Source organism: Diuraphis noxia, unplaced genomic scaffold (assembly GCF_037042655.1).
Source record: "Diuraphis noxia isolate RWA-SAM2 unplaced genomic scaffold, SU_Dnox_SAM2 contig0003, whole genome shotgun sequence".
Classification (NCBI taxonomy): Eukaryota; Metazoa; Arthropoda; class Insecta; order Hemiptera; family Aphididae; genus Diuraphis; species Diuraphis noxia.
Window position 1 is genome coordinate 64539971 of NW_028301713.1, and position 25286 is coordinate 64565256.

Sequence of the window (25286 nt, forward strand, 5' to 3'; positions counted from 1 at the left end):
CACATTCCCATCAAAACGTACCTATAGGTCACCAATTTTTCATGGTTTGTCATACTATGTTTGAGGGAATAATTACGGTGCTAGAGGGAGAGGGGGCTTTACAATTGTTCGCTATATTTTAATTAGGTAGGTAGCGATACAAATTTTGTTTATGTAATTAGGATACCTCTATTATATTTCTTTTTAAAATCAAGTACTGAAAATGAGGGCCTACCTCTGATTAGTTTTCAACTACTTCCTAATTTTAAAAAATAACCGAAAACCAAATACATAACGGAAATACCAATTGATTGCCAAAAGTGGAATGCATATTATGGCGTTGTACATAATACTTTTTCTTTCTGTGATATAATTTATATAGCCTATGGGTATTCACTAGTTACTTACTACTTACCATTTTAAAGATAGGAGTTACATACAACATAAAAATCCAAATTCATAAACGACATAGCAAAAACTGTAATGCGCCGAAAGAACCGAGAAGGCTACAGCCATAACTGAAAAACGAGATTTTCACACTATAAAGATGAGAACTAATTAACTGTATAATATCCATTTTTTTTTACGATATAATAAGTACAAAATAAAATAATTCAAGTTTGAAATAATATAATTTTAAGCAATAAGAACTTTTTTCGCATTTGTGGTATCGAAAAAATAAAAACGATGTTGCACAGTAAATGTTCTCATTTTTGTTGGAAAATTTCGTTTCTGAGTTATGACTGTATCGGTAGTCTTCTCAGTTCTTTCCGGCGCAAAAAAGTTTTTGGTTAATTGTACGTTTGTAAGACCGCAGACAACACATTCGGGCAGTGGGGTGGTGAACGACGTTTACCTAATGCAACTGCTTAGCCCTAGAACAAATATTGAAAATTTGTATACAGAAAATTATACCTTTATGGGGGGGGGGGGTCATTGTATAAATAATTTGCTTAGGGTTTGAAAGATGTTCGCCACGCTACTGCATTCGGGTGTGAATACTTTTTAAATTACAACATTTTCAAGTTTTTTTTCTTTACCTTGCAATAGTATAGAATTATCTATATCAGTTGTAGTTTGCAAGATAACTACGCAAGTGCAACAAATAAAATTTAATGTTAAAGGTTTTTAATTTTTAAGAATATGGAGAAGTTATCATGATACCTAAATCATCGACGAATCAAACCATTAACTAATTGCTAAAATCGGCAAGACTAAATAATATGTTAGAACTTATGAATTATGATTTTAATTTTTAATTTAAAGTTATAAATATGAAAATTATTATAGCTCGAATTATAATTCTAGAAGACTATAACTCTATAATGCGTATTATATTTCTGATTTAAAATGTCTATCACGTCGGAAAATTTCAATAATTTTGACGTGAAGTCTTAAAACAGTTTAAACCATAATATTCTATAGTATATAATTCGTAAGTACCTACCCGTACATTTCGTTCTGTCCGTGTTAATTAAAATCAGTGCTTCCAGTCTGGAGCCACTATGATGATGTGCCACACGACAGCGGTGTTACATGGCTTTTACCTATTTTGGCACAGGTTTTCACCGGAACAGAAAAATAGATAGCATTTACTTGAACTCGTTTTATATACTTTTTTGGAGTAGGTGATCCAAAATTTATATATAGTATGTTTGTTCAATGGAAAAACGACGTAGGCGTGTATTTTATTCACAAACATTAATAAGACGTGAGAATATGTTTCGTTTGTTTTGTTTGAACACTGTCGTTTCCATTTAGGCACCCCATTCATAAATATAAAAAAAAAAATGTTAATAACAATATAAATATGGTATTAATATTATAACTAATATTATTTATTAACCACTGACATTGACGTCCTTGTGTCACATAAAATTCAACAAGGGGGTTAAGTCCCTACTTCCCGCTTCGGTATAACACGCTATACTATGTCAGCTTCTATTTTTTAAGATACTATAGGTAGTGTGTGTTTTGATATAACTATCAGTAATTAATTTTTCTATTAGTATCTTTTACTCTTTTCTAACAATATGGCTAATAAATATTTAATGATTCATATATAATCGTCTAATTTATTGTAGTATGTGAACATATTGCATGAGTAACATTCCCCGGGGTGTTCTTAATTTTATAAAATTAAGAAAAGAATTTTCCTCTTGGTTGCATTTGATTTGTTTCATGTACTGGATTATTCAATAATCACGTTCACCACAATGCTATTAAAAATCTAACTGTCGGATTTTTAAGTTCTTGAGATTTTTCGTATTACTTTAAATAGGTTAGTATTACTAATTATTACTAATCTTGCGATACATACCTCTGTTTTATTTTAAAAGCCGATATATAACTTGATATTACTAGATCTTATTTATACATAAATGTTTAAAATATGATACCTATTAAAAATGAGACATTATTGCTCTGAAATGTATATTTTTTTTTTCTATTCCTAATCCACTTTCTAAGTAGCTCCTGAAATGTATTGTTTAATTAAATATTTCTATTGATTGCAAAGTTTTTCCAATAAACGTATAAGTAAATGTATAAGTATATACTATAACGAGTATAACGTCTATAACTTTACTGTATGTGAGTTGTCCGTAAATATATTTGGCTTTGAGGTAGTGCCGTATCCAGGATTTGTTTTCGGGGGGGGGGGGGGGATTAAACATTTAACCATATATCATACTTAAGTACTTAAGTACTTAAAAATATACAGGAAAATAGGAAATAATGTAAAAACATATATAATATAATATACACATAGGTACTATTTAAATATTTAATGTATTATACGCATTTAGTATATTAATGTAAATTGTCACAATTTTAAATCTAAGCTCACCCGTCAACATTATTACTGTGATATGAATCCATTACGCATTACTAAAAAAAATATCTCGCCTGAGATTTTTTTTTTTTGGGGGTGGGGGCCTTCAGTCCAAAAGCCCACCGTCTGGATACGACACTGCTTTGAGGGGTAAAATAAAATGTTTTAGGTGAAATTTTCAATATTTAATCCTTACGTTATGTAGGTATACACCCATTCCTCAATTATTCTAAATTCTAAGTAACTATTCGCTGACTGACGTCAAGACGACAAGACGTCAACTTAATCTGCTTAAATTAGCTTGCGCCTTGCAGTGCTCAAATATACATATATATACTTATATAATACATTAATATATATGTACGTAATACCTATATATGTATCAAAATATATAATTATTATTAGTACACTGCATCATTATACTATTATTAGCGACCTAACACGTATTCATATTTAGTTATTTATTAGTATCTCAATGTGACTATGTTATTATTGAGTATTCTGAACAGCCATAAATATCATGCTAATATGCTATTATATATCTTCACGTTTATTATGTTTAGCTCTGTTGTGAAAACTAATATACAAAAATATATGCGTTTGTCTATACTTCACATGCGGGCTACTTGTTATTTGTTAGAAATCAAGGCCATTATCTGAGCTCTGAGAGGCCGCCACATCGGATGTTTAAAAAAGTAATTTTTTTATATGCTTATGGAGGGTATAACTATATAAACTTATAAGGGGTTAAGTATAGGCAATTTTGACGGAAATTCAAGAAAAATTAAAATTAAATTATTTTACAACGTTATGTTACTCTTGTTGTGCATTTTTTCTTTTATGTAAAATAAAATTAGTCAGTATAGTTCTATAAATCATTTTTATTTGATTAGTATGGGTAATTCGTTAGTCCTTACACCAAGTAAATATAGAATGTATTGAAAAAACACGTTTTGGTACTTAAAATACTTAGATAACTAATTTAATAACTTATACTTAGAACTGTTAAAGGACTATAGGAGCAATGTTAGTTATTGCGAGGTATAGAATTTTAGGTTCTAAGCGGAACGATGAACGTACACCTATTGATTTTACAATGGGTTTTATTTTTATTTTGTATACATATACAAAGCTTATATACATGTATATAATATAATAGAATATGTTACGAGCAAAGTATACAATTTGAGTGTTATTTAAAATGCCCTTCGTATATCGGACAATATATATTATGATGAATAATGATCTATATTTATCTCATAAGATTTGTATTATTGGAAAAAATATTTTATTTTTTTTAAATGTACATATTTATGTTAATGGGTTGGATTTAAGATTTTGTCTCTGAGCGATTTTTCGTAAGATTTTTGGTGTCATAGTTATTAGTATAACTTAGGTTAGAAAGAAGCTTAATAATTGGCACCATATTCATACAATTTAACTAAAAATAAAATAAAATATATAATTATAATATTATTATAGTTTGTTTTAGAATTATTTGCTTAAAAGGTATATAAATTCGGACAGAATTCTAACCCTTCATACCAGAAAGCGTCCAGAGATATAAACAATTAAAAACAGTAAAAATGATGTTTTATATAATTTTAGATATGATTATTTGTATTTAAGTTGAAAATTAATTTACAACGTAGCACGTTATACACGATATTTTTTAAATTAGGCTAAAAACCCAAAAATTTATTTTGTATGTATTATGATGCATAAATTTCCCCTGAAGTGGAAGACATCGATTAGGTAATGAGTTGTATAATATTACGTGTTGATACCCACTAGATTTTTTTTTGTCTTAATATCACTTATTGTCGCATGTACTAATTTTGTGGCCTTTTGAAGTGCATGTGTCGATATGTTGCTGTGTATAATTGCACTTCTGTGTTATATACTATTGTCTATTGTACACACATATAGTATATAGTGCATAGGTCCGCTATCGCAGCCGCCAGCCTTACGGATTTGTATGAAAAACCTGATAAGAACAAATAAACTAATCCAAATTCATACAGATGATAATCCTAGTTTCTTCCGGTCTTGGCCTTTTGAATATGCTTTACGTTTAATGATTTGCTCAATCCACGAAAAGCATTTTAATAACACCGGGACAATGTAAAGAATACACACTGCAAGACAAACTGTATAGTTCTTTACCCATAACTTAATATGCACTCATAATATTATAACCTTTACATATAAACACATATATGAAAGATACCATAAAAAAAAGCTTCGATTTAATTTAATTACGAGGGTGGTTAATGAGTAAATAAGATGTAATTATAGTACTTTTAAAAGGTAAAAAATAAGGAAAATATCCAATAATTTTCAAAATAATCAGGAAAAACTAAATCAAATTAAAGAAAATTGGAATTTTCACACAAAACTAGTTTACAGCAAAATCAATTTCACCAAATGTTTATATTGGCATATTTTTCTATTTTTTTTTTCTATAAATATCGTTGAATAATTTTTCACTCATTCTAAAAGTATGAAAATTTAACACAAATTCAATATTTTATCATTAAACTATTACTATTATAGCAATTTAACCTTCGTACTTTATTAGCGAATTACTAAATTTTAAATAAATAAATTTAATATTAGTGACCTACTTAATGATATACACTCAACTCATACTAGTAATATTACTGTACATCAGATCAGTTATCTACTTCCCCTCTTTTTGTATTTTAGCTCTTAAATCAATTTAAATGATACACATTTTTATAAATCTTAATTACTTATATTTAGGTATATTTAGGTATAATGGTTTATAATTTTATATAAATACATGATATACATAGGTACACCTGTTGATGATATATTTGCTAAAAAAAATCCACACTTACACAAGTTCATGGTTGCGAATTTGCTAAAGTGCGAACAAATAACGTTTCTGTAATGTTAGTAATATAGTAGACAACTAGACAATAGTAGTTATAAGTTATAACTAAAGAATATAAATGTTTGATTATATTGATTGTAAAATGAGCGCTTCTCGAAATTTGAATCAACTATAATAATTGAAATCAAAATTAAACGTTAGCATTAAATAGGCAGCTATTTTCTATACTATATATCCTGCTCAATTTTCGTATCCAAATAGTTAAATATTTGTAGTAAAAATTTTTCTTTGGATTTAAATTTTAAATCATATGATAAAATTCTGTAAATATTTATACTTAACTTTTAAAAATACTGTAAGCCTACAATATAGGTACTGTATAATAATATAAGTTTGATTGTATACAGAAATATGATATGCATGCATCACCTGGAAGACCGTCTGACAGAATATACTATATACATTATACAGTCATCTATATAAATGAAACAAATCATTAATTGTGCCAATATGTATATTTATGTAGAAAAGTTTTAATTTTCAAAACAGTTTTCACCATACGTATAGAAGGCAAATCATTTTATTAGTATGAAAACAAATTAAAACCTTCAATAATTTTCAAACTTTCATTTAACGTACCTACACTAAACCAGCTACAAGTATATACAAGTATCGTTTATACTTATTAATTCGTTATTGATATACAGTACATTTAATATTCTCGATTTCTAATAACATATTATCCTTAACATTATTTTCTCTCATTAACATAATTTTAATTCACGTTATGTTGATTAAAATGTTTAAATTGGGTTTAATTTAATGTAATCAGATTTTGTACGTTTAAGCAATTAAGTATAAAATGATTTCTATAATGAAATTTCTAAATGATAACTGATTATAGTGATTATTAGGGCCCGGGTATATACCTATGCGTTTGCATGTATTTCATAAACAGTCCAAAAACTAGCTAGATTAGCTACAAGTTGTAATATTATAGTCAATAGATCCGAAATAAAACTTAAATTTAAAATGTCAAAAATTAATCATATAAATATAATATAATTTTATATAAACCTATAAAAAATAATGAAAATAAAAGAATTTTTTAATCGATTTTATTTTTTAATTTTATAGTGCATATTTCTGTGGTTTTTGGAGCGTATAAATCTAGGCCCAAGTGTTTATATGTATATACTAGGTAATAAGTATATGGTATAAACATTATGTTAAAAATATAATACTAGGTATATTATAATATATAGTAATATAATATATTAATTAAGACAATAAAATGTTATAGGAATCAATACTGGAATAGCATTTTTATATTAAACTTTAGTAAAAAGCACATGCAGTATCTAATAATACCTTTACTAAGTTAAATTTTAAGTGGGAAATGTTATAGAAATGTTGCTTGCATAGTTATAACTATATAAACTTTATAAAATAGCTATTAAATATATAAATAATAGTATATAAAATAATATAAACATATTACATAATAATAATTATATCATTTAATATGCGATTTGTTTTTTACAAAAATAAATGCATCCTACCGTATTATTATTTATGAATATCGATGTAAACGTATTTTTTTAATATGTAATATTTTAGACATAAAGGCTGATATAATGCAATTTCCATCTAGATATAATGTATAAATCTATAATGATTTATAATTTAATTCATTCATTACAGTCTACATTGACCTACTAAATGAAGAGGTACACTCAATACCTGTGTATAACAGTTAGCAAGGCAAATTTCCCGGTTTTAAAAAAAATTGTTTCTGCAAAATTTAGTAGAAAATGTTATAGAATAAAGAGGACGTCGCGCCGTGCATTCGTTTTCTCCATCTTACAAACGTACAACATGACAAATTTTACGTTCACAATAATACGTTTTATTCTGTAGTTTATAAAATTATACTGAATTTACTTCTTATAAAATTAAAGGTAAGAATATTATCTATTCATTTAGGGCATCGCGTTTACAGAATGTAAAATATGTAAAAATGTGATCATAATAAACAATAATTTAAATTTATGTAGCATAAGGTCAAGTTGTCAAAGTGAAATAAGGATCAATTAAAAAGAAAAGGAAACTAAATTTCAAACCTCAATTGTGTCAAAATAATTATTATAATATTCTCCAAATATTAAAAATTCTATTCATAGTTATATAATAAATAATAATAGTAGATTGTAAGTGCTTTGTAGATATTCATGTATATAATATATTATACCTATTATATTTATTGTTAGAAATCAAGAACCGTGCCTGCATAAGTATTGAAAATTCTAAACACCAATTATAGTAGGTAGTCTGGTAGTTAGGTAAATATTTTTTCTTTATTTGTTTTTAGATTTTTCTAAAATATCACTCAATAGTATAGTTTAAAGTAATTTTACATATACACACAATTTAAAAATCACCAGTCGAGGTTTGGCCAAATAAGACAATATTACTTGTAGATATTTTATAAAATATAAATTATTTACCTATAGTTGGTTGATGATCTTAGTGACTAAGTGATCTCTTAACCTTGTGTGGTTTTTCTTTCTATAGGTTGAAATGTTGAAAATTTACCACAAAACTCAATGTCATGTGCCGAATAAACAAAACTAATTGGAATTCTATGTCGCCTGTAACAATTATTTTGATTTTATATAGTATATATTTTTATCATATCATCATCATTAAATACCTTTTTAATTGATATCATACCAGAGTGTAATTTTAGGAAATACTACTGAAATAAAAAATAAAAATTTAAGTAATTACATCGCTCAGCGTTCCGGTTAGGAAAACACACCCACGTCTAACGCTTATACGTACCTAGTTCCGTTTCGAACTGACCAATATTGAAAATATTGCAAGACACATTTAGATTTTGGAAACCTGCATTTGAATGAACTGAACTCCAGTATACCTAGGCACTGAAGATAGTGAAGTTTTGATTGACAATCTCATTTAATCATTTAGACCTTAAGGCGATCTTATGGTGAGTAATATTACGGAATTGGTTCCTGGGTAAAATTAAGTGCAGTTCGAATTTATTAGTTACCGATAAAAATGTCTTATCATTATAAAACTTTTCGAATTGCCGAATTGGTTTCCAATTTCCTATATTTACAAATTGGTATTCTTTTGATATTTTATTAAGTTTTACAAATTTACAATATCTGAAAAAGTTTATAAGTATAACATTAAGTCAATCATAAGACCAGTCTGTTTCCGATATCTCTAAGGTTACCTACTAATCAAAGCCCACTGGTATGTTTCTAAACTTATATTATACTATTTACTACTCTGCCACTAACATCCACTACTCCAGAACATTGGAATACATTTTCAGTTCTTAAAAGACTGAAAACATATTTAAGAGCTACATAAAATGAATGAAGAAAGGTTGAATACCTAGTTTGGTCTTAGCTACAATAAATAAAGATGAATTGGAATATGAAAACGTAGAAAAAGATAATGACTGAATTTATAAATACATCTCCCCTATAGGGGCTAGGAGGATGAAAGTTGTAGATTGGATACAATAAGAAATATTTACCTGATATTTATTAAGTTGTTTGCAATAAATTATTATAAATAAAAAGTTGTTAAATATTTTATTCATTTTAGCAGAATGTATTTAGTGTTATATGTGGTCACATAATAAGTATACGAATTATCTCTATTTTTTTTCTATATTGAAAACAGTACAAAATTTGTTTTATAAGATTTTTTTTGTCTCCCCCCCCCCCCCTTTAGAAATCCTGGCTACGCAACTGATACCACTTCATGTTTTTTTAAATATTCTTTATTGTAAGCAACTGATTATTATGATAGCATATAATATTAATATTATTATTCTATTGATATTACTAAAGCCTCAACAACTAAAAGTTATTGGCTTAAATTTTAGAGATACATTATTAAACTATATATAATTTAAATTATTATATTTTGGTAGGTTTCAGACTTTCAGAGTACCTATTTTAAAAGGAGTAGAAGATTAGAAAACGAAAAAAAATACAATTTAACTATGTAAAGTTATTAAATTTAGTTTTTGGTGAAACGTTATGATGTTGCTGCAATTTTCAAGACCAAGTCCAAGTGCTATATATAGGTGATTCGATATGTTTAGAGGTGTACTGGTATTGCCATAATAGTTACGGCAGTGTGGGAAGATCTGTTTGGCGGTTAGACCTTACCGCAGATTAAGCAATGGGCAGGGTCTTCGCGTCTCATGAGGAAGCTATGGATAAACCACGTATGCCCAATTTTTAGTCTGTTGATTATAAATTCATAACGTCTTTTAGTGAAGAGTACTGGTCAAGGGTTGATAGAAAGTTTGATTTCGTTCAGTTTTGTCTGCGACGATGTCAAAGGTAGTAGTTACTGTTGCAGTGTAAGATGTTGCTCAGAGAGCAAATTTGCACTTAGGAGACCTCTACAGAGTTTATGGCTCTTTTAGTGTATAAGTGTCTACTGCTTCATTTTCAGAGATTCCAACATGGCTGGCTTATATAGATTATATTATTATAATATACGTTAAATAACTTCATATTATTTTATACTAATATGATATACCTATATGGTAAAAACTTATAACTTACATACTAATATAATATTATCTAATAATACTTAAAAGATAAATAAAACTAAGAATGTTTATAAAAAAAGTAGGTATTGGTGACAGATTGGCAAAAGTTAGAAAATATAAGTCGCATAGGGATTAATAAACATAAAATATCCAATTATTTGCGAAATATTAACGCGATAACTGTTAATAGAAACATAATATATACGCAGTTTGGTTATTTATGTGTTATTATACAAAATATTTTATACCATACCAGCACAACGTTAGTATTATGATTTATCACTGTATTTATCACGCGTATCCGACTACAGAGGAAATATTTTTTGAATGGAAATTATTATTTTGTTATCGTTGAAATATTTCATTACGACTATTATGCACTATTGTGTACGACGACAACATTAATTCCCACATATAAAATATAATAATATGTGCCCAACAAATTCGACCGTGAACTTCGCAATTGGCGCACTGCGAAATGCACTTGAGAGTTGAGATATCGTATGGACTGTCTGTCGGATGTGTTTTGCATAATAAAAGAGGACGACGAACAAATTCATAAGACGAATTGGGTTTTAGGTACCGCCTGTTCTCATAAAAAGCGGTTTAATTAACGATTTCATCTTTAATTTCAATTACTTGAGTTAGGTATCGATAGTTTCAAGGTATCGAAATAACTGAAGCCCGTGTACTGCTGCATCCTAATAGTTGAGTCCCAAAATTAAAATTCCTATACCAGTTGGGTTCTTACTTATTTTAGGTACTACACTAGTTAGATTCTAGATTATTTTCGCTACTCCATTAGTTGGGTCCCGGGATTTTTTAATTACAAAATAAAATTACTAAAATAATTTATTTGTATTTAAATATTTTATTTCGTATTAGTTTGAACATCAGATAAGGTTTATAAAAAAAAATGTGCAAATATTTTTAATTAGTTATATGAAAAACTTATTATACGGTAATATGGTAATATAATGGTATAGGTAATCATGTATAGAATTAACAAGCTTTTTAACCAAGCATTAAATTCTTTAAAAACTTAAAAGAAACCTTAATATTTTAAAAACCTTCATCAAAATAAATACAGTTAATAACTTTTTATACATAATATTTAAAACAGTTCAAATATTTGCATGACCCGTGTTTGTCCAGGGGTTATACTTAAAATGCACGTATAATAATAAAGACTGTATGAACTATGATGGAGTATAGACTAAAGATTAAGCAGAATATTTTTGTCTATACGAACATTTTCGATTTTGGTAGTAGATTATTATATTACATAATACATTATTATCTACCTATAGGCTATATTTGACAGCTATACGGAAAATTAACATTTTATACTCATATAAAAATAATAATATGCAAAACAAGTAACAACTAATGATGTCGATTCAGTTGGTTGTGCGAGTTTCATAAATCCGGTCATGGTTGTGGGTTGCGCAGGTTTAATGTGTTTTTCATGGGAAAACCCAACGTTTTTTTTTACTCATTACTACGTATAAATAAGTACCTATTAAGTGGCGATAAATTCCTGACCCTAGTAATCGGCTGTAATAATCGATATTATTATAATATTATCTTGTTATAACGATTCAATATTATTAATTGGCAATTTTGTTAAAATAACAATTTTCTTTTGAAACGTAAAAAACCAAATAACTTGGGTGAGACATCTGAAACTGGGGTACCTGTCGTCATATTGACGTTTTATATAAATATGTGAAGCAATATTAAACATCCAGTCGTAATAATTACTGATAAATTACAGATAACACAATTTTAAGGACCGACTGACGGACTAAGTTAATATAAAAATTCGTAAGCTGTAGTATTTAAACAGTTTATTTAAAGTACCTAGTTACTATAAGTTACCTCTTATCTATATTATGGTAAATATCAATATTTGTTTTATAATAATATTTAAGTCACGAATACGATTTAGGAATAAGAATTAACGAATTGGTAATGTTGTTTAACGATAATTAATAGGTAACAATATTGATATTTGGTATAATAATACCATTACATTAAAGGTTTTTAAGACAACTAAACCCGCCCCCATATTATTTTCAAAAAAATGTAATAGGTACTGAAGGGACCAGCAGAAAATGTTGATGATCAGAACGATGAGATGACATGCCTATTTAAATAAATATTTGAACTAGTTATTTCCAATTTGTTAAAACAAATGTGTGTACGCACTACGCAGATAATTAGTATGTCAAAAATGTTTAGTTATCAGTTTTGAGTATTCGATGTGGTAAATATAAATCCCTTGTGCTTATATAGGTAGATGCAGAATGATTCGCCAAGCTTATTTCCTTTTATATTTTTAAATTTAAAATAATTATTGGAATTTTGAAGTCTATCTTATAGTGAAAAGTGAGAAGGTTTGAACCAGTGGTCAACCACTCCCCCAGTACCCTCTCCTAGAAAAAAATTAATACACCTCTCTATGACCGTATATGTGGGAAGTCTATACGGAAATCATAAACGGCTGCGTATACACTTCACGGGTTTATACGTACCTGTATAACAGTGTTTCGTAAACTGTGTTCTGCTGAACCCTCGGGTTCCGCGTAGATCACTTTAGGGCTCCGCGAAGTTTAAGTAATTTTTTTTAAATGTTCACGAAAATCACTTTAAAATATCTATCATGGAAAAAAATAGGTACTTGTATATTAAATAATAATGTATAAGCTATATGGAATAATTCAATAATCTATCAGCTAATTCTATATTCGATAATCTATAACTTCTACTTAATATTATAATTCATTTGTAAATAATCCTAAAAAAATAAATAATATTGTCAATGTGAGGGGGCTTCAGCCGTTAGCCACCCTCTTTGCGTTCCACACTGATTGTACTTAATATATTTTACAAACACAACGTCCTTAGACCTGGAGTTGCAACTCCCATAAATGCCGAATTGTTCTCGAGACGTTTAATCAACTTCAATGATTTTATTGTCAGACGAATATTTGTCAGCAAGACATAATAATAATGCACCTTTTATATGCTGTACGCGGCAGTCTTCCGTACCTCAATTGTTGATACGCGTATACGTATTGCACATTTATATATGTATCTATTTAGATACCTATAGGTGTACTCATTTATTTACTATTATTATTGTCCACTTAAAAAAAGTACGACACGGAAATGTATTTCGTTTTTCTCGGGACGAGTCCAGTGATTATGTATACACTGTTTACTAAAGTAAACACATATAGAATAACAATAACAACAATATATATTATTATTATAACGTGGGTGAATCCGTATAATATAACATTTACACAAATTTATATAGCCGTCGCGGGGCTTGTTCCCCAATTTAAATCACAATTATATTATTGTTTGGGAACGGCGACGGATTGTATGTTACGTGCCAATTTAATTCTTCAATTCACACTTCCACCGCGCAAACAGGACGCGTCACTTATGTAAAACGCGTTCGGGGGGGAAAATGAAAAAAAATCGACGTCCTCGCGTCAATTTGGTCTCCGCATAGACATTGCTTTTCATTGCTATTTAATGTCCACAGAGGTCATAATCATAACACCGCGACAAAGGCATCAGGTACGTATAAAAGACCTCGTGGATTGCGGCCGGGTGTCAGTCGAATACACGCGTCGATCATCGTACCAGGTGACTTTATATAGCTATTATACTGCAGCGCGAAAAACTCAGAAATTAATGTTACAGTTTGTCAAGTTATAAACTATATTGTATACATACCGATATAGGGATACACATACACACACACACACACGCAGCTAGGCTTTATTTCCATTTATCCCACTGAGCAGTGCAATACAGACTACGCAGGCATCGTGTGAGATCAGTTCTTGCAACAGCATCGTGCATATACCTACCTAGTACATTCGTCGAGACATTATGAAGGTATCCGCAGCGACCGCCGTCCTGGTTGCTCTGGTCGCCACCGTGCAGGTAAACCATTCAAAACCACATATTTATAACGTTAATATAGCAGTGTAGTCGGATATTCTTTATTATGTATTACATAATTATTAATATAGCTAGGTATATTATATATACATACATGTAGATGGGCGAAAAAAATATTAACCAATTATATATACGAGTAGATACAATACATACATAGCTAAATGTACATTAATATTTAATTTTTTCAATCCAGCATTAGTATTTTAAATAAACTTATTACTGTATTATAGATTTTAATATAAGCGTAGTATACAAATTATTTTGGTAAATTAACCGTGGTAAAATTAGGTAGATCTCATTTGGTGGTAACGGATATTGGTGGAAAAGGGAAAGATACACCTTTGGTGGAAATGGGTATTGATGGAAAGAGAAAGGTCTACTTTTGATGGAAATGTGTTATGCCCCTGCAGATGCAACGCAGTTTTGTTTCGAACTTGAATTTCCACAGAGCTTTTCATTTGGCATATCTTTATAAGTTCCAAAGTCAGAGTGCTTTTTGATACATTTAAAACTGATAAATAAAATAAGTTTTTGAAATAATGATTAAAAAAAAAAAAAAAATGGATACTTTCCAAAATGTATTTTGGTATAATGATGTGATAAGACGCCCCAAATTTCAGTAAGTTATATTTTTGGATTCAAATACTATTTACACAACCTCTAACGCTTCATTTATTTGAAATCTTTACACATCAATCCGCATTCAGCATAGGTAATAGACTAATAGATATTTGAAAATGCTCAGAGAGTACACAATTAATGTTCTTACCTATAAGTTTGATAATAGGTCAGTTCACTCTACTGATAATTTTTAATAAGTTCTCTGATCATCAACTATGAGGGAGGTAGCAAATTGGAACTAGTTGATTCTTTTGGCAGGTCGAAATGGAAAATTGTCAGTACCTAATTTTCAAAGTACCTATAACAGTGTGGGGGTCAGGGGATATAAACTTTTAAAATGATTATAAAAATAAGTGTTTGATAACCAAGTTTAGTTTAGTAAGTCTGTTTAATGTTTTTCATCATGAACTATGGTTTATTAATTATCTCTGAATTCAACTTTAACACACACTTGACACGTACCTATCTCTCTTACAATGCTTACTCAATGACAAGGGGTACACTGATGATTAACATCTTCTGCACAGCAGATACTTACTTGATGACTTTTTTTTTTGAAACCAGGTAGTACCTAGATACATTTTATTTACATCATGTTTGAAACATTCATATTACTCAATCACATACCTAATGATAATATGGGTTGTAAATAATAAATAATATCATAAAAATATTTAAAACGGGTAGTGTGTCTAATTAGGATGAAACCCGTAAGTTTATAAATTGAATTAACGTTGAAATAGTAATGTATTATTTCAACTTTAGAGTTCAGACCCGTGTAACATATCCACTTGCTACAAGAGTGGCACGACGAAGCCGCCGACGACTGTGACGCCCACTCGCCTGCCGGTTCAGTCTTCGTCTACCCAGACCAGCCACCCACAGACCACGTATGCCAAGGACCATGCGCACGGTTCGACCACCACCAAAACAGGTGCTAATGCTACGGCCACGACAGCCAGCGGAGCGTCCGTCAACAGCACAGAGCGGCCGGCCATCGTTAAGTCTTCTGCCGGCGTAACGGGAAACTCCACCACGCCAAAGCCTACGGTATAAGTCACTACAAATTATTATCAAAATTAAAACCAAGTTCACCCAACCCGCCAGAAAGATAATTTGCTAATAGCTATAGAACAGAGCACACTATTTGCATAATGGTCGCACAATTTTTTTAGTGGTGAAGTGTTTGGGGTCAATGTTAAGATTTGAGGAGAAATTAAATTTTTTTTCAAAAAGTTAGGGGCCAATATCCTAGCTTGCCCCCACTCCGAGCGCCTACGACTATTTATTTGACTTTCGAGGCTGATATTTAATTTTTAATTAAGGTCTCTAGGGCAGGGGTCTCCAAACTTTTTTATTCAAAGGCCACAAAAAATATCAAATGCTCTTAGCGGGCCAAAAGTTTATTAACACATATATTTTTTAATTTTATATCTATATTTTATTTACCGTCCTATGGGTGCTGCGGGCCGGTTTAAACTTGTTCGCGGGCCGTAGTTTGGAGACCCCGGCTCTTGGGATTAGGGTGACATTATATTCCATATAAAATGTTGATAGGTATACGTAGGCAATACACATGTTAAAATGATTGTTGAAGCAAATATTATATTGTATTACAATATTTAAAAAGCGTTGAGGTAGATATAATTTATTTATTCACTTATTATTTGTTTATGTAGATGACCGAAGGACATGTGGCTCTGAAACAGAAGTTGAACACAATCGCGGTTAAGTGTAAAGACGAGCTACACGCACCACAAGAAATCATGGCACTGGTCAGCAATACGGTGGTACCACAGAGCGAGCAACAAAGATGCTACTTAGAGTGCGTATACAAAAATCTTAACTTGATCAAGAATAATAAGTTCAGTGTGGACGACGGCAAGGCTATGGCTAGGATACGCTTCGCTAACCAACCGGAAGAGTACAAGAAAGCAGTGACCATAATTGAGACTTGCGAAAAAGAAGGTGGGTTTGCGACTGTCACAGTAAATTGAAAAATCGCGATTAGCGAGAAATTCAAATATATAAAGTATCAATGATAATTGATAATCGAGCAGTATTTGATTTATTATTATAGCTGTTATCGATCCAAAAACCTCTGAAAAATGCGCAGCTGGACGAGTGATCAGAAACTGTTTTGTTAAAAATGGAGAAAAAGTGAGTTTCTTTTTTTTTAAATTTGTTACATAAATCTATGATATGCACTCATATTTAAAATCTTTATACTTACCATTTAGATAAATTTCTTCCCTAAAGCATAAGAATCTTGTTATGTGGACGGAGGAAAATGGAAAGTATGAGTTTGAACATTTCAACCAAACATGGATATACTAAAAATACCTATATTATGTAACGATAAATTATTTAAGTTATAATTTTTACGAATAAAAGATAAAAAAAATATAATCAAGTATTTATTTTATTTGCAATCATCATAAAAATATTTTGATTTAGAACAAGTTAGAAACTAAAGAATGTCAAAAACAATATACTAATAGTATGTACAAATTAAAATTATATTTTTTTAGTTTAACAAATATCCATTTATATCAAAATTATTAAGTATATATTATTATAAATCACAGTTAAGTGTGGAATTATTTTTACATAGGCAGAAAATAAATCAACTTCATGAATGTAAAAAATAAATTATTAGTATAAAAGTATACAACACTTTTTTTTTTTATGGGAATCAATAGTAAAGAACTATTGTTAACTTTTATTTATTAATGATGGTTCAAATAAAATATAACACAATTCATTTCTTAGGGTACAATAAAACTACAAAATTAAGACTTATAAGCTTTTAAAATAGGACAAAAAAATGTTGTATACAAAGAACTGTTATTAATGCTAAGTCTTATTACACTAATTTTGTTTTATTACACTTAATTAAATTGACACAATAACAAATATAATAGAAAAATTGAATTTATAAAAACAAGCCTGGTTCAATTTTTTTTTTTTAATAATTACATACAAATAGGGATTTCATAAAATTGAAATCTTAAATATTGTTACTTTTAGAGGTGTGAATTTTTATCCAGTCATGTAGCAATAAATCTTTGAGGGGTAAACGAGTCTCTGGTTTCACTCTCAATAACTAAACAACAGAAAATCATATTATTGTTTATTATAAGACATGGATTGTTATGTTTCAAAATACTTACACGTGATATGAGATCTCGAGCAAGTGGAGCAACATGTTGCGGAAAAATATATTGAGCATTTAATATCCTTTTATATGTCTCTTCATATGTCGAGGCTTCAAAAGGTGGTTTGCCAACTAAAATCTCATATAATAATACACCAACACTCCAAACATCCACTGATTTGTCATGAGAGTTTCCGCTCACCATTTCTGGTGGCAAATAATCCAAGGTCCCACATAATGTCATACGCCTGAAACATTAATTTTTAGAACATAACTATAAGTATTAATATTAAATCAAAGCAGTTTTGTTCAATAATACTTTGAATCCCGTGTATGAACAGACCACCCGAAGTCAGCAATTTTCAGGTCACCTCCTTTGGTAAGTAAAAGGTTCTCTGGTTTTATATCACGATGTATAATACTTTTATCATGACAATAAATCAGCGCTTCGGTTAATTGCTTAATATAAAATGCTGCCCTATTCAACAAAATGGTAGTAGGATATAATTTCTTTATTTTAGTAAAATAAATTAGAATTATAATTTTTTCTTATCAATTACATTTCAAATTAATATAATTTATATTGGTACTTTTTGGTTATCCCAACAACCACCCGATGCCACGACTACCCAAGTCTCAAGTCTGTTATCTCGACTAGTATCTCTAATATTACCAGCCAGACTATAAGTTCAGTCATTTAGCTACTACAGTAGTGGAGAGTTATAGTATAAGAGATAAAAAAAAATTATCACAGTTAAAATAAGTCTAAAATTCTCAGAAATATTTTCAAAAATAAAATAAAATAATGTGTAGACCACAGAAATGAGTGATAACCGTGGTCGGTAACAGGTGATTGAGATAGAGAACTGGCGGTTGTTGCGGCCACAGTTTGGTAGTTGAGATAACAGAATTGAGACTTGCGATAGTCGGTGTAACCAAAAATTGCATAAGAATTTATCTATAAATATTAGTAACAAGTATAAATAAACTATTTTATAGTTAGAAGAAATCGATCATTCATCATAAATCTATTTTATTATTATTATTATAGCTTTAAGTTACAACTAATATAATTCAATAATTATATAATAGAAGAGTACAATTTAAATTCAATTATAGAATATAGATTTTATATAATAAAGCCAGCATCCAAAATAAACTTAAAATTTTTTAAAATAAATAAAAATATTTATGTCTATATATTCTATCTATTCATTTATTTGGTTTTATTATTAATTAAACAAATACAATTTAATGTACCTATTACATAATTTATATTAATATTTATTATCTACCTATCTTCAGAGAAACGTTGATTTTCTTGAGCTTGCAATTCTTTGTACAACTGTTTAGGTGCATATTCTAAAATCATATATACTCTGGCATCATCATGAAAATATCCAAACATACGCACAATATTAGGATGCCTAAAAAAAAAAAATTATACTTTGCATACAAAATAATAAAATATATATTTTAATTTTATTAAATTTAGTGTTTACCTTAGATGTGTTTGAATTTCAATTTCTCTTTTGAGCTGATGTTCAACATTTGCTTTTAAAATTTGCGTCTTAAATAAAACTTTGAGAGCAACAATAAATCCAGAACTCTTTTCCCTGGCAAGATACACGTTTCCAAACTTTCCTTTTCCCAATGCTTTACCAATATCAAAATTATCCAAAGTCCATTTCATTCTATTTAATGATAAATAAATACCATTATTAGGTATTAAATGATAATTTATTTAAAACTAAATTGATTAATTAAAGACATAAGTTGATACACTTACTCATTTTTTTTATCTGTTAGACCCATGTTCTTATTGTTTTGTTGTTCACTACAAGGTTTTTCATCAAGAGTGGTTGCCTTCAAATTGCTTTGGAGTTGATTGACTGTTGTTGGTGGCTTGGCCACTTGTGTAGCTTTTTTTGGTATATTAGCTACAGTTGGAATTTTAAATACTTCTTTGGGGGGAACCCTGAAAAAAGGAAATATATTTTTAAAAACTGAATAATATATTATTAAATTATTAATGGTTCACTCATTATGACACTATTGACACAAGACAAGGTTTATATAAGAAATTAATGAAAAAAAAAAAACAACTATCAATTAATCCTGGTAGATAATTAAATAACATTTAGTGAAACTATGTAAGTATAAAATATCTAAAATACCTATCAAATAATTAAACATATACAATTTCAAATGCTCGAGGATAAAACAAAATTCTAACTAATAATGATTATCTTAATTTTAAATATGGTTAGAAATTAGGAAGGTACATTAATATGGTTATAATAAACTTGTAATAACATGTAATATGTTGACACATTTTAAAATATAATAAATGAAAAAAATAAAAATATGGTTAAAATCTTATTGAACAATTTTCTAAGAATAAATTTTTTTGTTAAATCAGTTTATGAATAATACATGAGTAATGATCAACAGACTGTTTTACCTTATCTTGATACTTATAAATTGTAATATAAATTATTATGAATTTAATCTTAAAATATTTTAATTCAAACAAATATTAAATACATACCTACAGTGAACTAGCTATTATTTTTATATTAAACAACAATGTAATATTTTAAAAGCCTATAAAAATAATTGGTAATGAGGGAATTTCAAGATTATTTCAAGATATAGGTTGTATATTAAATTATTAATTATAATTTATCGTTTAACCAATGATCACTCAATGATTTAAAGATAACTGAATATCGATATAAATAATTTAGTGTTGTCATAAGTTCTAGTATCACAATAAAGCATAGGCGTGCGCAGACATTGCTTGCAGGTGGTGCATTTCATTTTTACTATTTATACCTAGGTTACTCTATTATTTTTGCTATCATCTAAAATGTTTTCCTAAACCTAAAATATTAGAAATATTTGGTGTGATTTCACTAGAAATAATTTTTTACTTTATTTTGTATATTTTTATAACAATAAGAACAATACTTTTTTCGGAGTTTTTCCAAAACGGGAAATTTTACGCACACTCATTTTTCGACAAAATCGATTTTGGTTTTTGATGTAACTTTAAAACAAATGACCATAGATACATGAAATTTTCACCTAATGTTTATATAAGTATATTCTATCCACCATGCAATTTTCAAAAAATTTTTGACTTAAGTTGAACTATTCATAGGCATTTCAAATTTTCGATCATTATTAGTTTTTTTTAAATTTATATCGATAAAAATTTATTTGTTAGGCAGAAAGCTTGAAAATTTAATACAAGGCTCTTAACATATTGTTACAATAGCAGTTGAAAAATAAGAAAAATACATAGTCACAATTTTTTTTTATAAGCATTCAAAGTTTGAATTTTGACAAAATAAGTAAAAATCACGAAAATTCACAAATTATTTTAAGCTAGAAATTCATAAAAAATTTTAATTTTAAATCTAAGATTTGAAAATGTAATACAAGATTCCTTAAAAGTTTTTCAATCCTTATCACAAATAAAAAGTCCACCGGAAATTCAAATTAAATTTTTATGAGCATTTGAAATTTAAATTTTTACAACATTGGATTTTCACTTTTAACGATTTCCTTATTTTGGTGTAACTCTAAAACAAATTACCGCAGATACTTGAAATTTTGACTGAATGTATATATAGGCGTTTTATATATTTGATGAAATTTTCAAAATATTTATATTTGTTTTGAGCTGTTTACTGACATTTTAATTTTTCAACTTTTTTAGTTTTTTTTTCTATAAATATCGATAAAAATTTATTTGTTCGGTATAAAAGCTTGAAAATTTAATACAAGGCTTCTAACACATTGTAACAATAGCGGTTAAAAAATATTAAAAATTTGTATGCACGATTTTTTTTTATAAGCATTTAAAGTTCAAATTTTGACTAAATACGTAAAAATTACGGCAATGTTCAAATTATCTTAGATAGAAATTTATAAAAGTTTTTCTTTTTAATTCTAAGATTTGAAAATTTAATACAAGGCTCCTAACATATTTTTACAATAGCAGTTGCAAAATAAAAGGAATACATAGTCACAATTTTTTTTTAAGCATTCAAAGTTTGAATTTTGACAAAATACGTAAAAATCACGAAAATTCATAAATTATTTTATGCTAGAAATTCATAAAAAATTTTCCTTTTATATATTAGATTTAAAAATTTAATACAAGGCTCATTATATATTTTTACAATAGCAATTGAAAAATAAAAGAAATATATAGTCACAATTTTTTTTATATAAGCATTTAAAGTTCAAATTTTGACTAAATACGTAAGAATTACGACAATGTTCGAATTATCTTAGATAGAAATTCATAAAAGTTTTCCTTTTTAATTCTAAGATTTGAAAATTTAATACAAGGCTCATAATATATTTTTACAATAAAAATTGAAAAATAAAAGAAATGCGTAGTCACAATTTTTTTTTTACAAGCATTCAAAGTTTGAATTTTGACAACATATGTAAAAATCACGAAAATTCGCAAACTATTTCAAACTAGAAATTCATAAAAATTTTTCTTTTTAAATCTAAGATTTGAAAATTTTAATAATCTATAATATATCCTAGACAGATAAACCGTCTTCGCTCAGAATCGTTTTTTGTATACAATGATATAATATCATTGGATTCAAATTTAATTCCATCCATTACAGTAACCCACTTGTAACCTACTGTACAGCAGAGCGACATACACGACTTACCCGCTTTTTTTTTTTATTGATCATAAATATTGGCAACTATGGCCAATAGCATCGATTGGAATATTTGCTGCGTATATTATTAACAAGCTTGCATAAGTTTGTTTTGTAGTTTTGAGTCAATTGTTTCAGTGCTTGGCGGATAATTGGTTAACATATGGGATTTTAATGCTAAGAGGATACCATATGCTTTTGTTTTCCCGTCTTACAAACATATAGCATAGACAATTTTATATTCACAATAATATATACTTTAATCCTATTTTATAATCATTAAAATTAGATTGAATTTATCTCCTATGAAAATTAAAGGCAAGAGGATTTTTATGATATTATTATTTTAAATATATTATCAAGTTATGACAATTTTTACAGTATTTTTGTTTTTGAATATTTCAAAATGATCATAACTTGCTTAAAAATAATGTTAATAAAATCTTACAAGATACCCTGAATAGTATTCATGTTTTTAAAATTTTATAAGAGGTAAATTCCATTTAATTTTAAAAAATACAGAGTAAAATGTAGGTATAGTTGTAAACATAAAATTAGCCGTGTTGTACATTTTTTAAAACGGAAACAATAAATGCTGTGTTGTGTCCTCTTATTGTAGATCAGTGGTTCCCAATTTGAGTTATGAGAAAAAGTTAGGGGTAGAAAAATTTTATATTTGTCAAGGACAAAATTTTATAGAACATTTTTTTTTATTCATTAAATAAATAAAATATTTCATTTCTTTTTTGTGTCTAAATAAAAAATATAAAAATATACAGATTATTACATTACATTACTGTTTTTTTAATCTCAATAATTTAAAAGTAGTTACCTACATAGGTATGTGAAAAAAGTTAACAAAGTATAGTGAGGGAAGGTACAATTTAGCAAATAATTAAGCTCAGGAGTACCAAAGAAAAAAGAGGATATGATACCATTGATGGAGACTGAGAGAAAAAGCCAATAATTTAATTATATTTTCATTAGTTTTAGTTAAATAAGTTGTAAGTGTATATTTGTTTATTTAGAAATAAAATATTTTTGGCCAACTGGCATATTATAATAAATATTATGTACTTTGAATTTTAATGGCCCGCGGAAAATATTAATTGGTGACCCCTGATGTAGAGGGTAGAATTAGATACAAACCAAGAGGCATCAGTTATCATTAGGGCTGAGGACTTAGTTTTTTCATATTTGTCTAGAAAGGTTGCAGAACAATGTATGTGATGTATAAATATGCATGTATTTTTTTTTAGACAAATCAAGAGCATATGATACATTTTTTTTATTGTGTAGAGACTTCAACATCTATGGTTATTAGCTTGAAAGTTGTTTTTTTAAAACCTTGGTTTTTTAATTGTGGGGTTTGATGGTTGGTTACTGAATGGTTGCCATTGAATATAAATATTATTGTTTAGGTAATTCCTCGGGTAATTCACTATCACCCTTGGTACTTCAGTTCACAAGTGTATATATCTTTAGGTTTTCAGACAAAGAGTCTAGAAAACTTCAGTCCAAGTTATCATGCATAGGTAGTGACTGATAGGTTGGAAGGTACAGACTAAAATTTCACATTTTTATTTAAGAAATTGTAGTGCACTGTGCTTAGGGATATGAACCATCAGGTACTATGAAAATATTTTAAAACCACACATTTTTTTTGGATTACTAAATCGACACCATTCTGTCAACAAGACCACCCACATCCATTAATAATTGACAATCATCTCACCTTGACTGGACCTCTGGTTCGCAAGGCTGTGACGGTGGTTTTTGTACAGGTTTGGATGGCAGATTTTTAGTGATGTCGGGCTTACAACCCCGGTTGGACAGCTGTTGGCCGCCAAACTTGGGAGGGTGTAGTAGATCCGGTGTCTTGCCAATAGTTGTGGGTACGGATCGACGGTACTGAGCACCACTCGGTTTTGCAGCCGTCACAGTAGTCGTCCCAAAACCTACTGTGCGACGAGGCACGGATGATGTTGTATTAGAGGACACAGTGGTTACCGATGACGGTCGCGGTCTCTGTATTCGGTTTTCTTTCGATTTGTGCGCGAAGTTACTCATGTTAAATGCAAATTTAAAACAAACGAAACGGAAGAAGAGACGTAAAAGGATTTCAGGAAATCAAAGAACGCACGTATTCCGACAGTTGATACATACACACAAGTAGTCTATAAAAATAAAACTATTAAAGTCCGAAATACTGAAATACTGAATACTTGGTCAATAATCAACATTTGAATGTAAACATACAGAATTTAGAATACAAAATTATTGAATACTTCCTACTGGTGTCTGGTACAATGTACAAAATCAGAATTCTATGGTCGACGACGGTTATTTCAAAAAAAGTAGTTAATTGATCGCCATCCGAAATGAAGTTTTCCGGCTCTGGCAGTGCACAGTGCATACGCCGATGACGGACATTATTTCTTTGTATCGCAAAAATCAGTGCGGCAAACTGATATCGGTCATAAATAAAATTTATCTATTTTGTGACTTTTTGGTTGTAACATGGACATTGGACACAATATGGTGGATTG

General features: G+C 28.7%; 2 protein-coding genes and 1 long non-coding RNA gene across 3 annotated transcripts; 1 reads left to right on the forward strand and 2 right to left on the reverse strand.

The window, feature by feature from the left end:
• Positions 1–38: 38 nt before the first annotated feature.
• On the reverse strand, positions 39–15083 carry LOC149057668 (uncharacterized). Its single transcript, XR_016191224.1, has 6 exons — positions 15032–15083; positions 8517–8863; positions 8386–8430; positions 8180–8323; positions 1427–1723; positions 39–854 (listed from the first exon to the last, which is right to left on the reverse strand). It is a non-coding gene; the product is annotated as an uncharacterized LOC149057668 (long non-coding RNA).
• Obp19a (Odorant-binding protein 19a) lies at positions 13890–17292 on the forward strand. Its single transcript, XM_015510292.2, has 5 exons — positions 13890–14244; positions 15649–15933; positions 16563–16851; positions 16964–17043; positions 17124–17292. The coding sequence occupies exons 1-5, from the start codon at positions 14191–14193 to the stop codon at positions 17145–17147; spliced, it is 732 nt and encodes a 243-aa protein (XP_015365778.1). The 5' UTR covers positions 13890–14190; the 3' UTR covers positions 17148–17292.
• A 454-nt stretch (positions 17293–17746) lies between these two features.
• On the reverse strand, positions 17747–25124 carry LOC107163078 (aurora kinase C-like). The gene is made up of 7 exons (XM_015510312.2): positions 24473–25124; positions 19830–20018; positions 19543–19734; positions 19336–19467; positions 18360–18518; positions 18057–18288; positions 17747–17989 (listed from the first exon to the last, which is right to left on the reverse strand). Exons 1-7 carry the CDS (start codon positions 24805–24807, stop codon positions 17894–17896), a joined length of 1335 nt encoding a protein of 444 aa, XP_015365798.2. The 5' UTR covers positions 24808–25124; the 3' UTR covers positions 17747–17893.
• Positions 25125–25286: the final 162 nt, after the last annotated feature.

Coding starts and splice junctions, on each gene's coding strand:
- Obp19a (XM_015510292.2), top strand. CDS start 14,191: ATGAAGGTATCCGCAGCGACCGCCGTCCTGGTTGCTCTGGTCGCCACC. Junction 15,934..16,562: donor CCACCACGCCAAAGCCTACG/GTATAAGTCACT, acceptor TTGTTTATGTAG/ATGACCGAAGGACATGTGGC. Junction 16,852..16,963: donor TGAGACTTGCGAAAAAGAAG/GTGGGTTTGCGA, acceptor TTATTATTATAG/CTGTTATCGATCCAAAAACC.
- LOC107163078 (XM_015510312.2), bottom strand. CDS start 24,807: ATGAGTAACTTCGCGCACAAATCGAAAGAAAACCGAATACAGAGACCG. Junction 19,735..19,829: donor CTAACAGATAAAAAAAATGA/GTAAGTGTATCA, acceptor ATCATTAAATAG/AATGAAATGGACTTTGGATA. Junction 18,289..18,359: donor GTTCATACACGGGATTCAAA/GTATTATTGAAC, acceptor TTAATGTTTCAG/GCGTATGACATTATGTGGGA.